Source organism: Pantherophis guttatus, chromosome 11 (assembly GCF_059756535.1).
Source record: "Pantherophis guttatus breed Tessera chromosome 11, ASM5975653v1, whole genome shotgun sequence".
Classification (NCBI taxonomy): Eukaryota; Metazoa; Chordata; class Lepidosauria; order Squamata; family Colubridae; genus Pantherophis; species Pantherophis guttatus.
The window spans coordinates 7,658,005-7,677,943 of NC_142073.1; the positions used below are offsets into that span (position 1 = coordinate 7,658,005).

The following is a 19,939-nucleotide window of genomic DNA, read 5'->3' on the forward strand; positions in this document are numbered from 1 at the left end:
GTGATTCCCTTGACAACTGCAGTGGTTTGCTTAACGACCATGCCAAAAAAAGGTTATAAAATTGGACACAACTTCCTTGTTCATGGTCAGGGACCATGTATTGCAAGATGCCTTGTGGTGAAGCCGTTCTCATTTCATGCAGATGGAAGACGCTGCCTTTGGCCAGAGTTTTCGGCCGATGCCTTTTCTAAATGTCACCCTTTATCCGCAACCTTCTCCAAGCATCGACCCCCTCCATGATCTCTACCTTTTCTACCTGCCTGCCGCTCAAGACTAAAGGGCACAGGGCCCTGAAAATCAAGCAGTGTTCATATCTGAAGAGACAAATAGCCAATATGACCTTTTAGGAAAAAGTTTTATTGCATTCCCTCACCGGTCCAATCAAAAAACAAAGCCAGCTCTGCGGGAAAATAAAACAGCCCCTTCTTTAGCATCATTAAAAAACACCGACAAAGCATTTTACCTTCAGAGTAGAGATGAACATTGATCTGCTTACTAATTAAAATATTTATGAATGTCTTGACACCTTTTTTTTTCTCTGTTATTTGTCCCACTGCAGGATTTTAAAAGTCCTACTTCTGGGTATTTGTAAGCTGCTACCAGAGCATGTCTAGGGAAAGTGTCAGAATTTAAGGTAAATAAAACAGATGTGTTAGCCAGCCTTTACAGATATATAGGTGGATAATATTATACTGTGATCTGATGGCATATTTCTACTTTGAAATGTAAAAGCGCTGTAGCATATCGTTACTCTGCAGAAGCATTCAGTTTTAAAAGAGGAATCGGTTTTAAAAGGTGAAAGATAGATTGTCAGAGAGAAAATAGATGTGGTCCCTAGGAGTTGAAAACGATTTGATGGCAGATAAATCAATCAATGTCAATCAAACCACCCCACATTAGTGGGACTTTGGGACAGAATAGCCCCGTGATGGCGAACCTATGGCACGCGTGCCACAGGTGGCACACGTAACCATATCAGTGGACACACGAGCTCAGCTTCTGATGGGCCTGGAAGCTGTCAAACAGGCCATTTTTGGCCTCCAGAGGGGTGGGGAAGGCTGTTTTTGCCCTCCCCAGACGCCTAGAGAGGTCCTGGAGCCAGGTGAGAAAGAAAAATGGGCCTACCGGGCCATTGCGTGCCAGGAGCGGGGTGAGCAGGGGGTGGGTGGGTTGCATAGAATTATGGGTATGGGCACACGCGCGCGTGACCCCCCCTGCCCCCTTCTTCCTGGCACGCAATGACAAAAAGTTTAGCCATCACTGGAATAGCCCTATTGGCAGACAGTATCGTTGGTTTGCATCTCGATGTGTCTGAAGCAAAACAATTCAGCATTTAAAGCCAGTGTAGGCTTTGGATGAAAAACCCAAGATAATTCAATGAGTGACATTTTCAAGGTGTCGGACGGTGCAAATTCTTGCAGCTTGAAAAGTATAAACCGTGTGTGTTTGTGTGTCCAATTTTGATCATTGTAAGACTTGTGGACTTCAATTCCCAGAATTCCCCAGCCAGCATTAATGCATGCTGGCTGGGGGATTCTGGGAGTTGTAGTCCACCCATCTTCCAGCTGCTGAGGTTGAGAAAAACTTGGTGTAAAGAAAAGATTGAGTGTATTGTTTACATGGTCCTAAATCCAAAACTCCCTCACCCCCACTACAATTCCCAGGGAATTGCATCCCCTGTGTGTTCACACCTTAAATCAGTGCCTGTTCCAAAACTAATCTCAGTAACAGTAACAAGAGTTGGAAGGGACCTTAGAGGTCATGTAGTCTGACCCCCCTGCTCACGCAGGAGACCTGCACTGGGGATTCGAACCTTGGCTTATTCAGAACAAGCTGCCAATTCAACCCCTGATTCCAGCCAGCCTGTTTTTTTTTAAAAAAAAAAAAATTAACAAAAGGGAATTAAATTTAAAAAAGGGAATTGCAGTTTATCAACCAGCATCCGAAATTGCCCCCTACCCCCAATTCCCGCTTTCCTGGGAGCCCAGATGTTGAATCTCGCCCCAATCCACTTCGATCCAGCCACCGGGTTTTCCTCCTCTCCGAAAAGTGGAAGCGAGGCTCCTCCGCTCTCTCTCCCTCCCCTCCCACTCCCCGAAGGAGAAAGGCGGGGCCTTTGCGGGGAGGCCGGGCAAAGCGGCCGCGTGCGTGCGTGCGTGCGTGCGTGGTGCGTGCGTCGACGTCACGTGCGTGCGGCCTTCGCTCCGCTCTCCGCCCGCCTTCCCCCTCCTTCCTGCTTCTTTCCCCCCCTCAGACGCTCTCGCGGCGCCGTCGCGCTCCCGGCGTTTCGCGGCCTTCCCCCTTTTTTCCCGGCGGCGGCGGCGGCGGCGGAGCGGCCTTCCCCGGCGCGGACATGGCGAACGTGGCCGACACCAAGCTCTACGACATCCTCGGGGTGCCGCCGGGGGTCTCCGACAACGAGCTGAAGAAGGTCCGAGGAGGGCGGGAGGGCGAGGAAGGGAAACAGGCCCGGCTCGAGGGAGGGGGGAGGGGGGAGCCCCCGAGGCCTTCCCAAGAGGGTCCTTGAAAAGGGCCTCACCGGAGAGGAGGCCGGGGAAGAGGCCTCGCCCGAGCACAGGCCACCCGCGCCGGCAGCGATGGGCCTTCTGGGGGTGGGAGAGGGAGGGAGGGAGAGGCCCGCGGGAGGCCAAGCCCGACGCCTCCAGGCCCGACAGGATCGCGGGGGGGGGGGGGGGGAAGGGCCTGTGGTAAGAAGCAGAGGGGGGGGTCATGGAAGAGGGGGGGAGGGGGAGGATCTGCAATGCGAGGGGCCTGGAGTTGAGAAGGGCAGCGTTGTATCGGGAGGATGGGAGTTGTAGTCGGGTGGGGAAGGATAGAGGGAGGGGTGTATGAAAGATGTGGGTTGCTGGGGAGGATGGGGAAGGTGGGAGGGTGGGGAAGGATAGTGGGGGTTGTATGGAGGAGAGGGTGTTGGGGAGGATGGGGGTTGTAGTCAGGTGGAGAAGGATAGTGGGGGTGTATGAAAGATGGGTGCTGGGGAGGATGGGGGTTGTAGTTAGGTGGGGAAGGATAGTGGGGGGGGTGTATGGAAGAGAGGTGGGGTGCTGGGGAGGATGGGAGTTGTAGTCAGGTGGGGAAGGATAGTGGGGGGTGTATGGAGGAAAGGGTGCTGGGGAGGATGGAGATTGTAGTCAGGTGGGGAAGGATAGTGGGGGGGTTGTATGGGGAGAGATGGGGTGCTGGGGAGGATGGGGGTTGTAGTTAGGTGGGGAAGGACAGGGAGAGGTGTATGGAGGAGAGGGTGCTGGGGAGGATGGGAGTTGTAGTCAGGTGGGGAAGGATAGTGGGGGGTGTATGGAGGAAAGGGTGCTGGGGAGGATGGAGATTGTAGTCAGGTGGGGAAGGATAGTGGGGGGGTTGTATGGGGAGAGATGGGGTGCTGGGGAGGATGGGGGTTGTAGTTAGGTGGGGAAGGACAGGGAGAGGTGTATGGAGGAGAGGGTGTTGGGGAGGATGGGGGTTGTAGTCAGGTGGAGAAGGATAGTGGGGGTGTATGAAAGATGGGTGCTGGGGAGGATGGGGGTTGTAGTTAGGTGGGGAAGGATAGTGGGGGGGGTGTATGGAAGAGAGGTGGGGTGCTGGGGAGGATGGGAGTTGTAGTCAGGTGGGGAAGGATAGTGGGGGGTGTATGGAGGAAAGGGTGCTGGGGAGGATGGAGATTGTAGTCAGGTGGGGAAGGATAGTGGGGGGGTTGTATGGGGAGAGATGGGGTGCTGGGGAGGATGGGGGTTGTAGTTAGGTGGGGAAGGACAGGGAGAGGTGTATGGAGGAGAGGGTGCTGGGGAGGATGGGAGTTGTAGTCAGGTGGGGAAGGATAGTGGGGGGGTTGTATGGGGAGATGGGGTGCTGGGGAGGATGGGGGTTGTAGTTAGGTGGGGAAGGATAGTGGGAGGGGTGTATGGAGGAGAAGTGGGGTGCTGGGGAGGATGGGAGTTGTAGTCAGGTAGGGAAGGATAGTGGGAGGGGTGTATGGAGGAGAGATGGGGTGCTGGGGAGGATGGGGCTTGTTGCCCAAGCTATCAGGTGGGGAAGAATAATAGGGGTCGTTGTGGTAGGTGGCAAAGGGGGCTTGGGAGGATGCAAGGTGTACGGTAAGTTGTTAGGAAAGGATAGTAGGAAATATTGTAGTTTGGGTGCTGGTAAATTGTAGTGGGAGTTGTGTAGGGTGAGCGAAAATCGAGATTGCATGGGGGAGGGAAAGGAGGGGGGGCAGCATCCTGATCAGCAGCACCCCCTTTTGCTTCTTCCTTTCCCTCCCTAGCTTGGCAGGGGGGGATCACACATCAGAAGTCCCATTATTTTCTCAGCTTTCTTGAATATTTATTTGAACAATTGTTGTAGCTACCCATCTTGCTGGGCTCAATCTTATCCATGGTTTCCAGGCTGTAAGGTCTGGATTTGCAGCAAGACATTAATAATTGAGCAAATCCTTTGGCTTTCCTTTGCCTTTTATGTTTTTGTGTATCAAGTATTAGTCTTCCTGTGTTCGGCACTCTGTCCAAGTACTCTCAAAACTGCAACTCCCAACATCCCCAACCAGAGCTGTAATCCAAGTATCTATCTCTGTGTGCCCCTTTGGGAGAGGCTGAGCAACTCACCCATGTGTATATATGTAAACACCAGTTTAAATACATGATGCTCTACTCTGGAGTGTGAAGAATAGAGAAACGTTGGGGCTTCCTTTCTCTTTGGCTTCTTCCTCATTCCTTCCCAAGAATCGGCATTCTGTACAATTGCCTTAAGCAATTATTGTGGGAAAAGCAAATCAGAACATAGCTTTCCTCTTTTATTTTGGCCGTATTCTTGTTCTTTTGAAAAACATTTTAACATATCTCCCCTCTTATCATTTCATAGGATATAACCTTATGATTGCTTTGATGATCCAGAAATTACTTTCTTCTTTGTCTTCTCTCTCACTCCAGTGTCTTAGGTGTCTTCTAGAAATTGTTTTCACCTTCTGATCTCGTTCCCACAGGAGGAGAAGAATGGGTTAACACTACTATTTCTTTTTCTTTTTTTCTTTTCATGGAAGTAAATTTGGTTGCTTAACAATTCAGTCAGCTGAATTGTTTCTGTCTGCAGAATCACCATGAGGCTGAGCTATATAGTCCTCTTGAACTTCTCAAGTATTACCAAAAATAATTTCTAGGGACAGAGATAGGGAAATCATTAAATGTGGCATTGTCTAATTCATGATTATTTTTCATTAAATCAAATCCTGTTTACATTTTGCCTTCACCTGGCCCACTTTAGGGATTGCGTCAATACTTTAACCTTGTCCTCAGTAACTGATCCATTGACTATCTGTGTCCTTGTTTTTTTGTAACCAGTCAACCCAGCACCTCTGTCTCCCAGGCCAACGGAATGCCATCCCATAGTACAGTTTTCAACTGGTTAATCACTATATCCTGCCTCTGTATGATAAGAAGGTGCTGCTGCTGGGAAAGGAATCCTAGACATTGGGGAGTTTTGGTTTGGCCTGGATGTTTGTTATTGAGGAAGTAGGTGCATGGGAGGAATCACACAAGTGATAGGGCCTGAGGTCAACAGGAAAATGAGTTCCCTTGTCGGGCCTGCCACAGCTTAAGCCTCCCAGTAAAAACGATCATTGGGTCCATTTATTGAGAAAGGTATATAGTTTATTAGAGGTCAAGTGTATTTTCGGGCAAGGCTCAGTTTGGTATGTGGCCCCTTCCTTCTGGGTGACCTTGAGGCAGCGTCTTGAGGAGATACAGCATTTACTTTAGTTTCCCAAAGCATTCCCCTCTTCATTCCCCTCCCCACAGCTCATGGCAGTCTGTCACCAAATAGTAACAACGAGAAAGTATGAGGTATCAGCTGATATTCCTACTCCTACCTTCTGTAGTATATTGCCTTTCTCCATGAGCAAACAAATAAGAGTTTGATATTTTGTGATGTTTTGCCTCCTGTAAATCCAGTTTCTTAGGTGGAGGGTAAAATTAATTGCTCTTTGGCACTCATTTTGAATATATCTGTTGGATCCCAACATGCCTGTTGAGAGCATACATAAAGATTTCATTAACGTGGAATTGAAAATGCACTCTTTAAAAAAAAGAAAAACCTACACATGAATGAATTTCTTTTAACATAGCTGATGATGTTAGAGGATCAAGTTGAACTCCTGGCCATTTAATCCTTCCCCAAGTTCATGGAAAGTGGTTTGAATCTGGCATGGGTATTCTCTCTCTCAGGTTTACCAAAATGGAACTCTCTCGATTATAACTGGCAATTATCAGTTGTGGAGAGTTCCATTCCTCACTTCTAAAATGGTTGCCAACTAACAATTCTTGGTTGTATCTCAATCTAATGTGCATTGCATAATGATACTCCCATCCTTTTGCTGCTTGTTTTTTTTTAGAAGAAAGGTTTGGCAAAGGCCAAGTAGAACCCAAAGCTGTTTCGTTTTTAATAGCAAAGGAAATGTGGGCATGACTTATCTTTCTCTATATCTTGAAAAAGAGGAGTGGTCTGTAACATGCTGAATGGATTTGGCTTCATTGGTATAATACTTGCAGTCCTTAGTAACAATTATCTCCCATAAAACAATAACTGGGATGCCATTTAAAATACTCCAAGGTCTTGGCGATGTTTTCTTATGAAAACTACTTGGCTGTAGTTTTCTTATGAAAGCTAATTATTGGCACTTTTTTTTTAGTGAGCTAATTATTGGCACTTTTCTTTTACGCCTATATAATGGTTTGAACTGCTGATCTCAGAAAATATTACAGTAAACTGATTTAGTTAATCTTGATTATTTAGAAATGAAACTAATTGACCAGGTTAAGACGTACAGATTGAACAAGTTATACTTGTTATAATTATCATATACTGAGCTGTAAACGAGCCTTTCACATGATGAGATCCCCAATTCTATGTAGCCTTTGAGGAAGTCCTAAGAGCCTTTCCCAAAAGTGCTGCTAAATTGTAATTAGGAAGGTGAGAGAGTACGAACATTATTAAATAAAAGGTTTTAATTACAGCTGACTAACATTACGTTAATATTCTCAGATGAAAAGTACTTCTTGCTTTGTCCTTGGTTTTTGGAAAGCTGCTCTCGCTTGAGCTGGGTCTGAACCTTGGCACCAAGAAGTTCAGCATCCCTAGCAGAAACCAAAGTACAAAATAAAAGTGCTGTGTAGATGATATACTAATAACAAGAGCAGTCGTAGCAGCAGCGATGAAGGGAGGTGTGCCTGTGCGGCATTGGTGGGGAGGAACCTGAAGCCTCAGGTAATGTTAGTGTTGTTAGACTCTTACTAAACCCATCTGCGTCTGTGGAATTCAACAACATCTGAACACCCACTGCAGCCCTCATATGGAATTAATAATAATTTGGCGTTAGTTTCCAGGTTTTAATTCAGTACATTTTTTTTCCTTATGAATAATGCATAATCATGGACTATTGCTTTTTCCATATTTACTAATTTGGGAATGTGAATGAGGGTGAATTTTGTGGCAAATGGGAAAAAAGGTTCTAGGTTTGTGAGAAGGATTGCCCCTTTGGAAGGGGTTGCCTCAAATGTTTGGTCTAACCACCCAACAATCTATATTTGGGCAATACTTGTATATGGCTACAAACATTGATTCCTGTTTCTGATTGGTCATCTATATTCCTTTTAAAGGAAGTTATGCTTGTCCAGGAATGAAAAATTCTCAGCCCTGCAGATCCTATTGAATTCCAGTTCTTATTAGACTTAATCTGTGTGATTGATGATGAAGGACTATTATAGCGGTAGTCCTAGAGTGTCTGGAGGACCAGAACATACTCATTCACATATATTTTTACATGGAAGTTAGATATTTTACGTATTAATGTAACTTAAACTACAGAAAATTCATGGCTGCCTGCTAACTTCTTGCGTTGGTTTCTTTTTGGTGTTTAGGCATATCGTAAGCTTGCCAAAGAATACCACCCGGATAAGAATCCAAACGCAGGTGACAAGGTATGAATTGTTTTCCTTTCAACTTGCTTCTGAAACATATTTCACACCATATACTGAGCTAGATGCAATTGTGAATGAATGTTTAGCCCATGGATTTAGAAATTCATCCAAACAATGTTGACTGATGGCCCCCAGGGGGAGAGCCTTTTCTGTGGGGGCACCTACCATCTGGAACGGGCTTCCCCCGGAGTTACGAAACATCCAAGACTTACGCATATTCCGCCGTGCCCTGAAAACATTTCTATTCCAACAAGCTGGTCTGGCCTAACTCTCCCTTTTTAATTGGCTTTTAAACTGGCTTTTAAATTGGGTTTTAAACCTCTTTAGATAAATTTGGATGTTTTTAATCTTTGAGCCTAAATTACTTAAATCTGTTTCTTAATAGTTTTTAACTTCTATATGTATTTGTATTTATTATGGCTGTTCACCGCCCTGAGTCCTTCGGGAGTAGGGCGGTATACAAATATGAATAATAATAATAATAATAATAATAATAATAATAATAATAATAATAATAATAATAATAATAATAATAATAAATTGACAAAATTTCAGTCTTCGCCATAAAATAAAAAGTGTTCAGTTTGACTGGGGAGATGGCTGAATTCAAATCTAAATCTAAATCCTAAAATTCAGCAGGCCAAATACTAGGAAATGCTCTGAACTTTTATGAGCATAAAGTAAGATGGTTCCTGTGTCCCTATGAGCTCCTTGGAAAACAGTGGCCTGCAGTTGTAATAATAGAAGATATATTTATCCCTACCTTGTGTCAGAAGGTTGGGAGACTGATTAGCTTGCCATCTTCAAATCTTTCCCTTCACAATTGTGAGTCAAGGGAGGTGTGTGGATGATCTTGGAGAAAAGATGCTGTCTAGGAGACAAGAGAGGCAGGAGCTTCCTGTGGCTTAACGGTCAGAGAAAGAAACTTAGGAAGGACCTGTTCTAATGAATGAAGAAGTTAAAAATGGTGGTGGGAACAGACCAATAATGTAGCATTACAGTAAGGTAGAATTAATTTATCTAAATCATGTTTCCTGTCTGGTTTATCTGGGAGGACTGGCAGGACCAATAAAGGAGAATATTTGTAGTTCAGGGTTGAAATGAGGGGTCCTTGGTTCTCTGAGTGACAGGAGCTTGCAAATGACAAACGTTTAAGATGCTTGAAAGCTAAGTACATTAAGAGTGGACCATAAGTTTAAATGGGGTGAGTAGAGAAGAGGCTTATGAAGGTAGATAGTACAAAATGTTAGACGCCCAAATGAAACAACTTGTCTCTGGAACTGGTCTACATTCACCTATAAAACAATAACCATTCCAGTATTATCCATGGATGGTAAGCTCACTTTTCTTCTCAGCTTGTAATACTAGGGAATGAAAATAATCAAGGGTGTTTTTTTAAAAAATGCTTTTCCCTTTCTTTAGTTCAAGGAAATCAGCTTTGCCTACGAAGTTCTCTCGAACCCCGAGAAACGTGAATTGTACGACCGATATGGAGAACAAGGCCTCCGGGAAGGTAGTGGTGGAAGCGGAGGAATGGACGATATATTCTCCCACATATTTGGTGGGGGCCTTTTTGGTTTCATGGGTAATCAGAGTAGAAGTCGTAATGGGAGAAGGCGAGGCGAAGATATGATGCACCCACTTAAGTAAGTACCAAGCTGGTGTCCTTTCATTGAAAAGTTCTTTCATTCACAATAGCCCTATTTGCTTAAGTATTTTTTTAGAAAGCAGGAAGAGCCAAGTTCTAGTTGAAACTGTTTATTATTAAAATATCCACATTGACTTCAGGTTTGGTGATAGTGGTTGAAACCTGTGCTGCAGAATCTATAGAAGATACGCTCATTCCTGACTTGGCGCAAATAAACGTAATTATTTGATACGTTCCAGTGTGAATATAGCTGTATTGGTGCAAGGGACTCACTGTAGGCTCTAAGGGAGCCTCTTTTGGTATAGATTATGCCATTATTTGGGAAATGAGCCCTGTTTGCTTAGCAGTTGTTACCAAGCTATCTCTGATTCAGTGGGTTTTTTAAAAATCTAAGTTAGGATTTCAATCCTTGAAGAATTTAACCTTAGATTAATAGAAAGGAAAATAATTGCTGCAAAATAAATATTGCATAACTTTTACAATATGTATTTACCTAATAGAGACAAAAGTGATAACATAAGTTGAGGGGGAAAAGTGACTTTCCACCATCATAAATATAAATATAATTTATCTTCTCTTAAAATGCAACAAATGATCTCTTCTTTCCATATCCCATCTCTTATCTCTAAACAAATCCTTAAAGCCTCAATATTCAGTCTGGATGTCAGCAAAAATCCATTAAAATTTACCAAGGATAACATCTATTTTAATATTGATCCAGTAATCCAACTTTTTATTCCTTCCTTTTATTTCTAATAATTCTTAAGCTTTAGTCTGTTCAAATAATATCTTGGAACTTGATTTCTTTTCATTTTTTCTTTCCTCACAAGATTCTTCAAAACTTTAACAAGCTCTTTTGTAAATCCAATATGGGAAAATTATCTATATTACTCTCTTGGTTTATTACCCTTTTTAATTAAGATATCATGGCTTACTTTTTCTTTTATCCGTTAATGTTCTTTGCATACCTTCATCGGTTTTTGTCTCCAGTCTCTGACAAAAATCTTAGAAAATGGGAAATTAATATAGGAAAACATTAAGGTATTCTAATTAAGATCATTTACACTTTAAAAATATTATCTTGAACATAAGAAGAAAACTGAGTGGAAGCCAGTAAGGGCAGGAAATATTTCTTTCTATACTATTATTACTACTACTATTACTATTGCTATTGCAGTTTCTGATCGCAGCTGTTATTTCATGCCAGAAATTGGGCTAAATCTTCCTACCTGAAATTATACCTTGGATAATAATAGCTGGGTGTTGATTTCTGAATAATTTAAACAATTTCAAAATTGCAAGGCACTTGGAGGAAATAATTAAGCTATGGTAAAAGAAATATCAGTGTTAATGGGGCTTGATCCTTGAGGTCTGAGCAGGCTCTATTTTGGACTCTTTAGAGTATAAAACTTTAAAATACTTTGTAGGGATTTTTATTTTGTTATTCGTTTGTTTGTACTTCGAGGCAAGTGATTCAAAAATGAGGCCATACCACTGAATCATTGTAGAATCGAGCATTAAAGCCTTGCCTAGGCTTAAGGTAATAGGATACCTTTGAGGGAGGGAAACTGCAGCTAGGAACAGCCCAGCAACCTGTAATAACAAACTTGAGCCTATCCTTCTACCAGTCAATGCATTAAAAATATCTCTTTATAATAAAAACAGCAAAGTATTCAAAGTTGATCAAGGCAAAGAAAAGCATTCACTGTATAGGACTAAGTAGGCAACCATATCAAGGTGGAGCACGTTTGTAATTTTGTGTAATGGGTGCACTTGTGAGTGGCTGGCACAGTAAGCTGCACATTTGCATATGAGCTGCAGGGTGAGGGAGGCCGATCACGAAAGCTTTGTGTACTAGAAGATGAACTGTGTTGTCTTAAAATCCCAGAGGGACTTTTATGGGGCTCAAAGATCCTCCTATTAATTATGTTCTGTGTCTGGTAGATCAGCTTCCTATTTAAATTTTTTAATAAACTTTTTAAGTCAAGCGGAGCAGTTAACCTTAAAAGATGTTTCCTGTGGATGGTGTCCGTGAGTCTCACATTCCCAGTTCTGGATATGCTGGCTGTCTTCAAAATACTGTAAGGTGGCATAGAGAAAACTTTTGACTGAAATGATGACTATTAGTGATATATATCTTATTTGAAACCTTGTCCTGTTTTTTTTAAAAAAAAAATCAGGCAGCTCAACGTAGCACATACAGTTTTTACAACAAAATAACTTGGATGCCGAGTGGAATCTTTAGTGTTTTGAGTCTACGGTTATTCCTTCCCTCGTTGAAGGAATGACTTAAAATCTGCCTTTAAGTATTCTTTGGATTCTCCTGAAGGGACGTTTAGGTGCTTTAAAACGTTAAAACAATTCCCCCAATAGGGCTTCAAAAGAGTTCGCTTCTGGTTGAGCTGTCTTCACAATTTGTCCTGTGTGATCCTCACCTGATGGCTTTAAGTAGCCTGCTAATAACCATGTTATTTCTAATGGACTGTGAGAATAACCTTGAGAGACAAGCAAAAGGGTTGTGGTCTAGACAACAGTCCGATAAACATCATCTGAGCCTAAACCTGAAATGTAATTTGAGAAAGCATCTTGGAATATTGACCCTCCCTACTTCCCTGAAACAGAAAGAAGGGGCATCCCTTTCAGACTTGCTATATTCTGTTACTCTCACCTTACAATAAAAGTAGTGTTCCTGATGTCAGTTTCCTGGTCTGGACTACCTTGATACTATTTTGGGGTAAAGGAGTGGGAAAAATAAGCCATACCGTAGAAGTAAATGTAAATCTATGCGGCACAAAAATCCTAGTTCTTCTGCTTCAAGAGGGAAGCAGCAGAGGAATGGTGAGGAAGAAGAGTGAAATTAAATACAGGGAGTCCTTGATTTACAACAGTTCATTTAGTGACCGTTCAAAGTTACGACGACACTGGAAAAAAGTGACATGACTGTTTTTCACACTTACGACCATTGCAACGTCCCACGTTGATCAAAATTCAGGCACTTGGCAAGTGACTCATATTTATGAGGGTTGCAGTGTCCAGAGGTCGTGTGATCACCTGTTGCGACCTTCTGACTAGCAAAGTCAGTGGGGAAGCCACATTCACTTAACCATGTTACTAATTTAACAACTGCAATGATTCGCTTAACATCTGTGGCAGGAAGAGTCATAAAATGGAGCAAAACTCACTTAACAAATGTTTCACTTAGAACAGACGTTTTGGGCTCAATTGTGGTCGTAAGTCAAGGACTACCTGTACTTAGTACTACATAAATATATTGTAAAAGTGTGTTGGACTAAACACCTGAAAATGAACCCATCCCTTAATTGTTCCATTGACTTTTGCTCAGTTCCTTTCTGCTGCTGTGATATATTCAAAATATGCTTATCTTGAATTTCAAACACAGCAATGGTCAAGCATAGTGGTAAAATGGCAGAATGTACTTTTAAAATATATATATATAAAGAATGTTGATTTAAAACCTGCCAAATAGCTTACCACTCTAATACAAACAGTCACCAGGTGTTTCAACAGAAGTGATTGTTTCAGACTAGTTGTTAAGTACTGACACAAATTAAGATAGACCGTTTAGGTTTATGGCTGAGTTGCTAGCACAGGGGAAAGGCTCTGTTAGATAGCCATGTGCTTCAATTTGACCTACATTTCTTCCACTGAAATGCTGAAGAAGGCTTAAAGCACTGTAACCTGCTTTAGTTTTGGAATATTCTGACTCAAATGCCTGCTCAACAATTAAACTCGGGTGATGTTGGGCCTATGGATGTCTCAGCCTAGGTTCCTTGGTAGGATGAAATAGACAAGATTAATCAGTGTTTTCCTATACTTGGAGAAAAAGGGGATTAACTGTAGTCATGGTGCATTATTAGACATACACAGTTGCTCCGATGGCAGGAAGATAGAAACCTAACTGCTATTTTCAACTTTGCAGTTAGTTCAGCTCAACTCTTCTTGCGTTGTGTGGGCCAGTTTTAACAAGTATTTTGCAATGGCACATTGTCATTCCATCAGCGAAAATTTACAGTAATGCACCTATTTAGATTTGCATTTGCAAGGTATTAAAATAAACTTCTTTTCTTCTCAGAGTTTCCTTAGAAGATCTATATAATGGGAAAACTACCAAACTACAACTTAGCAAGAATGTCCTTTGTAGTTCATGTAATGGGTGAGTTTTCTTTTATTCATTTGTCTTCGGAAATTTCTTAGTTCAAAGAATAAGTCTATTAATCATTCTAAAAAATAATGCACGCCCATTTAAAATGCAGCTGTTGGTATAATGGGAATTTTTTTCCCCCCAGCCAGAGTAGCTGCATAATATTTGCATCTCCACTCTTTTCTGTGGCCCCCTCTTAACTCTTTCCATCTGGCACTCCTGCTTGGCTTCTTGATGCTTCCATGTTATTCGTTGGACCCCCAAAAAATCACGGTGTTTTCTTTCTCTCTCTTTTGACCTGGATCTAGTCAAGGGGGTAAATCTGGAGCAGTTCAGAAGTGTGCAGCTTGCCGAGGCCGAGGCATGCGAATTATGATCAGGCAGCTGGCTCCCGGGATGGTTCAGCAAATGCAGTCGGTCTGTTCCGATTGCAATGGAGAAGGTAATCCAACCGGTTCTTCAGCAAGAAATGAGGAGGCCAGAGAATTCAGGCAGGCTCTGGATCCCATTGTTACCAAATAAATGCCAGTTAATGTTCAGGATGTTACAGTGCCGGCCTCATAGCTAAGATGCACATTAGTGAGCATTTACGTTTTGTACTTTGTGGGGGATGGGACAGATAGGTAGTTTGCCTTGTCTGCCCTAATGGTGGAAGTGACAGACACAGCCTTCTGAAGTTGGGTGGTATAAATTGGCCACATCTGCATTTAGAATGTTTTTGATAATAGAGTACCTGGGTATGGCATCGATCTTGGCTTGGATTATATATCGTAGGATTAGTGGAATTGGGGTACAATCGAGACATAGCATAGAGGGCTTTTTTGCTTGTTTTAAACAAAAAAAAGTCTTGGATCGCAAGTCACATGATGCATTACAGGATGATGCTATTGCATTATAATATTTAAAACTAGGTTGGGTTCACCACTTTTTAGGGATCAAGGATACATTCAGAAAGTGGATGACTTCAAGGAGAAAAGTGGGAAGGGACAGTACAGGAAAAAAACGTTCTCTTAAAATTTAGTGACCCGTGAATAAAAAATGTTTTTGCCACCAGCCATACAAGCAGAAGGCCACAAAATCTGAGCAAATAATACAGAGTTTCTCTCCTAAATACGAAAGGGAGCAAGCATTTATTCCCCCTGAACATTCTTGTGCACTTGTGCTAATTTTTTGGCAGTCAGGCCAAGAAGAAGGAACAGAAGCTGCCCTAAAATCTGGGGAAAGAAAGTTGTTTTGGATAGTGAGATGAATGAATGAATGGATGGGAAAATACATACATACATACAATTATACGGAATAGCCATTGCTGATCTGAGAATTGAGACCTTTGTAGCTTGAGTTTCCTATCTCTTAGAACAATGTTGGCGAACCTTTTTGGCACCAAGTGCCGAAATGGGAGCACATGCGTGCGCAGGGGAGCACCAGAAATCAGAGTAGTTCCCTGGCACGCATGCACATACTGGGAACCTGAGCTTCCAGTTTCCAGCATGCACATGCACACCCGTCACCTGGTCTTCTGGTTTCTGGCACTCCCAGGCACGCGAAGACCAGCTTGTGCACACCGGAACCCGGAAGAGCAATGGGCGATGGCTGGCATGCCCGGAGAGATGGCTCTGCTTGCCACTTCTGGCACGCGTGCCATAGGTTTGCCATCACAGTCTTAGAACAAGGTGCAAACATGTTGTCTCTTTTTTAGGAGAAGTAATCAACGAAAAAGACCGCTGTAAAAAATGTGAAGGGAAGAAGGTGATAAAAGAAGTAAAGATCCTTGAAGTCCATGTAGACAAAGGCATGAAGCATGGGCAGAGAATCACCTTTACTGGAGAAGCTGATCAAGCCCCCGGCGTGGAGCCAGGAGACATTGTTCTCCTGCTCCAAGAAAAGGAGCACGAGGTAATGATGGCTTGAATTGCCAAAAGAACATTGGCTCCATGGCACTGGGGCATTTTGAATGGTAATGTTTGGGGTGGTCAAACTTCATTAAACGCCCTTCAAGTCCTGGCGGCGCAGTGGTTAAAGTGCAGTATTGCAGGCTAACTCTGCCCACAGCCTGGAGTTCGATCCTGACTGGCTCAAGATTGACTCAATCTTCCATCGTTCCAAAGTTGGTAAAATGAGGATCCAGTTTGTTGGGCACAGTAATGCAAATAATGCTTCTACATGGTAAACTGCCCAAAAAGTGCTGTAGAGAGATATTTAAGGAGCCTAAATGTTATTGCTATTGCTATGGTTATTGTTGTGTCATTTGCAATATGATTGCATGAAGTTACCTGTTAGATATTTGGGTATCAGTACAAGAGAATATTTGCAGCTCAAGGTTTGAACTGAGGAGTCCTTGTTGCTCTCTGAGCTTGGTAACATCATCAGAGCCCTGGTGGCACCGTGGTTAGAAGGCAGTATTGCAGGCAAACTCTGCCCACAGCCTGGAGTTCGATCCTGACTGGCTCAAGGTTGACTCAGCCTTCCATCTTTCCAAGGGAGGTCAGTAAAATGAGGGCCCAGATTATTGGGAGCAATATGCTGACTCTGTAAACCTCCCAGAGAATGCTGTAATGCAGTGTGGAGCAATAGATAAGTTTAAATAAATGTTCAATTTGAAAAACGGTGGCAATAGTGCAGTTCACTTGGGACAAGAGTTTGAAGAATCCAGTACGGTTTCTGAAGATGGCCGACTTCTGTATGAAACACTCGAGTGCCAAATGGCGAAAGCAAAAAACCCAACCCTGCCCTTCTCCCCTCTTTCTCCCAAGATGTTCCAGAGAGATGGAAATGATCTGCACATGACGCACAAGATTGGACTTGTTGAAGCCCTGTGTGGCTTTCAGTTCACATTTAAGCACCTCGATGCACGTCAGATTGTGGTGAAATATCCTCCAGGAAAAGTAATTGAGCCAGGTAAAAACTTGTATACTGCTGTTCTGAAAGTTCTTCCACCTACCAACGGTTTGTTTTTTTTAAAAAATGTTTTTGCCTAGAGAGAAAGGACACGTTGCCCTTCGTTGACACTGCTCCTTTTTTTTTTTTTTTAACTCTAGGCTCCGTCCGGGTAGTTCGAGGGGAAGGAATGCCACAATATCGCAACCCTTTTGAAAAGGGTGATCTTTATATAAAGTTCGATGTGCAGTTTCCTGAAAACAACTGGATTAGCCCAGAAAAGCTTACAGTAAGTATGCGAAGCAGTCTGGTAAATAATTCTCTTCTCCGGAGAGTATGTGAAAATCCTAAACTCTTCACACCTCCTCTCTCTCTACGTGCCATTAAATCTTAAGCGTAATATTAAACACAGGAAAATCACATCATCTGGCCCGCTCCACATCATTATTCCACCTTCTCCAGGGATCTTGGGCGTAGGACAGGCAGCCACACCATGATATATAAGCAAAAGGCAAGTTATATTGAAAAATCAAATAACCATAAACATTTGGAGGCATAAATAGAATGACAACTCCATGCAGTACCCTCAGGCCAACGCTCTGTTGCACACCTAATTCTCACAGTGCTTTCTAATGTCTACATGTATTTCACGTATATTCCAGAAAAAACCCCCAGCTCCAAGTAAAGACTCTGAAGCAAACATTTTCAAAGTTCTGTTTACTAGAATAGGTTAACTGGCACATCTGGGAAAATGCAAATCTGAGAGGTCCAGGGTTTCCCTCAGTAAATCAAAACCCCCAAAACCATCCCCTCATTCCTCAATCGATCACATGCTCCAATCAACCGCCATCCCATCTCGAGACATCGCTCTGACCAGTCCTCCAGATGCAGGATCGGCTTGACCTTGACCGACAGGAAGAATGCTATTAGGTCTACAGACAACCCCTCTACTAAATCCCCACTCCTACTTTCCCACACATGAGAAGGTGGCAGCATGGAAGCTTCCGGCCTAATATGGCTTCCAAAGCTGACAGGATGGCTGTAGTATTATTTTTTAAAAACACACCGTGTTTCCCCAAAAATAAGACCCTGTCTTATATTTTTTTGAACCCTGAAATAAGCGCTTGGCCTCATTGCCAATGCGCTCAAAAGCCCGATTGGGCTTATTATCAGGGGATGTCTTATTTTGGGGGAAACGGTATTATCTTTCTTACTCCTTCCTCTTATTGGTATTACTATCATTCTCAATTCTGTTACTTTGCATGTAGAACGAGAGCTTCTGCACCGGAGACAAATTCCTTGAGTGTCTAATCACACTTGGCCAAATAACGATAAATTCACAATATTTTACTTTTAGGAACTTGAAGATCTTCTGCCCTCCAGACCAGAAGTTCCCAACATAATTAGCGAAGCGGAAGAAGTAGACCTTCAAGAATTTGACACCACTCGTGGGTCAAGTGGTGGGCAGAGGCGCGAGGCGTACAATGATAGCTCCGATGAGGAAAGTGGCCATCATGGACCGGGGGTGCAGTGTGCCCATCAGTAAAAAGAAAAAAATATCTGTCCTGGGCGGGGTAAGGGAAGTTACACATGGATTTTTCTCTCTTCAAAATTTTGCCTGACTTGTTCTCAGCAACAGTTGGATTGTCTAAAACAATGCACATGAGCCCAATGGACATATGTTGCTGTATGTGTAACTTTTAAAATTGGTCCATAGTATCTACAGAAGTGTATAATTTAAACTAACCACACACACACACACACACACACACACAAAGCTTACATCTTTTTTTTTTTTCCTCGACTGACTGTTCTGTAGCAGAATAAAGGCACTTGAAAGGAAGGTGAGACTCTCTCCTGTTCCATCTGGATTAAGTTCCAGCCCTTGTACTTGTGCTTGATTTTTACCAGTTTTTTGTGTAGATTTTAAGTTTTCTCTATTTTAAATTCAAAAAAATTCTACATTGTAAAGTTTTGTGTAAAAATTTTTGTCCCGAGGCTTGGTTATCTGGCTGCATCTGCATAAGCTGCTACAAAATAGAATAAAGAAATTCATAGCCTGTATCTATCCCTTTTAGATGCATGGTAAGTAAATTGGGTTTCGGCACACGGGAATAGAAGCTGATGGGGAAAACCATGGAAGAGTGGAAAAAAAAGAAAAAAAAAGAAGTGGTTGTAAGAGTTTTTTTACCATCTTGTGAAAAAAAAAAGGTTTCTGAAACTTAATAAAAACCATTGGTGTATGATGATACGTTTTGTAACGGATTTCTTTCTTATCAATTCACAGCTGACAGTAGGTCTTGGCAGTTTTGAAGCAAATCACTTCCAGTATTGACTAGCTTGAACCAAAGAAAACTAAAGGAAATCAGCTTTAAGGAAGCAAACGGGCCTGGGGTGTGTCAGGCCAAGCCTATAGCCCCAACAATCCAATCCCATTGAACTAAATATCCCCAGTTTTAAGACATAGGGGCATTATTTTTGATGGAAGAACCAGGTGATAGATGTAGCAGGACTAGGCCAGGCTTCACCTATGTTAAGAAAACCCACCAAAAAGGCATTTCATTTTAGCTTTGCTTCTCGGCATCTCCTGTGTTCTCCTTACGCAATCCAGTCTGCCTTGGAGAGCTGCCAGGCCGATATTTTCAAAACTTGGCAAAGAGTCTCGGAGAGTCACAAACCAATTATGCAAACTATTTGTCTCCTGCAAACTCCACTCCCCTTTCGCTCCTCTTTTATTCCCTCTGGGAGGGGCCATTCATCATCCACCTGTGGCCTTACTCCCAAGTTGACCCTTGTTCTTTAGCTGTTCCCTTCATCTGGCAACTCTGGGCATGCGCACACTGGGAAGAGGCTCCAGCTGTTTTTCTGCCCCACTGATGTCCGACTCTGAAGGCAGCTGACAACTGTCCGACGGCCCTGGCCCCATCTCTGCCTCCGATGCAGAGCCCTCATCAGAGCCTTCCCCAGACTCCAGGACTGGCCCGTGTTCCTCTCCAACCTCCTCACTGTATGACTCCGCCACGAGTTCCACTGGCAGGCCACAACAATTTGAAGGAGCATGATTTTCAGTTTTTTAAGTTTCCAAATGGAAAAAAAACCTATCCTGTTCTTAAAAATGAAATTACTTCTTCCTCAGGGTAAAACAATCTAACCTTTATACCGCTAAGCTCAGATCAAATTCCTCTTGAAAGTGAACAGGTTTTGCAGAGAAGAGAGAAAGGATTGTGGGTCGATATCCTAAAATTTCATGTAACTTGCAGGGCAGGAGAC

The 19,939-nt window shown here is 42.9% G+C and overlaps 1 protein-coding gene across 1 annotated transcript; it reads left to right on the forward strand.

Annotated features, from left to right (window-relative positions):
- The first annotated feature begins 2,134 nt into the window (after positions 1-2,134).
- On the forward strand, positions 2,135-18,918 carry DNAJA2 (DnaJ heat shock protein family (Hsp40) member A2). The gene is made up of 9 exons (XM_034426450.3): positions 2,135-2,431; positions 7,926-7,985; positions 9,408-9,631; positions 13,727-13,807; positions 14,104-14,237; positions 15,492-15,688; positions 16,546-16,690; positions 16,831-16,958; positions 18,027-18,918. Exons 1-9 carry the CDS (start codon positions 2,354-2,356, stop codon positions 18,213-18,215), a joined length of 1,236 nt encoding a protein of 411 aa, XP_034282341.1. The 5' UTR covers positions 2,135-2,353; the 3' UTR covers positions 18,216-18,918.
- The last annotated feature ends 1,021 nt before the right edge of the window (positions 18,919-19,939 follow it).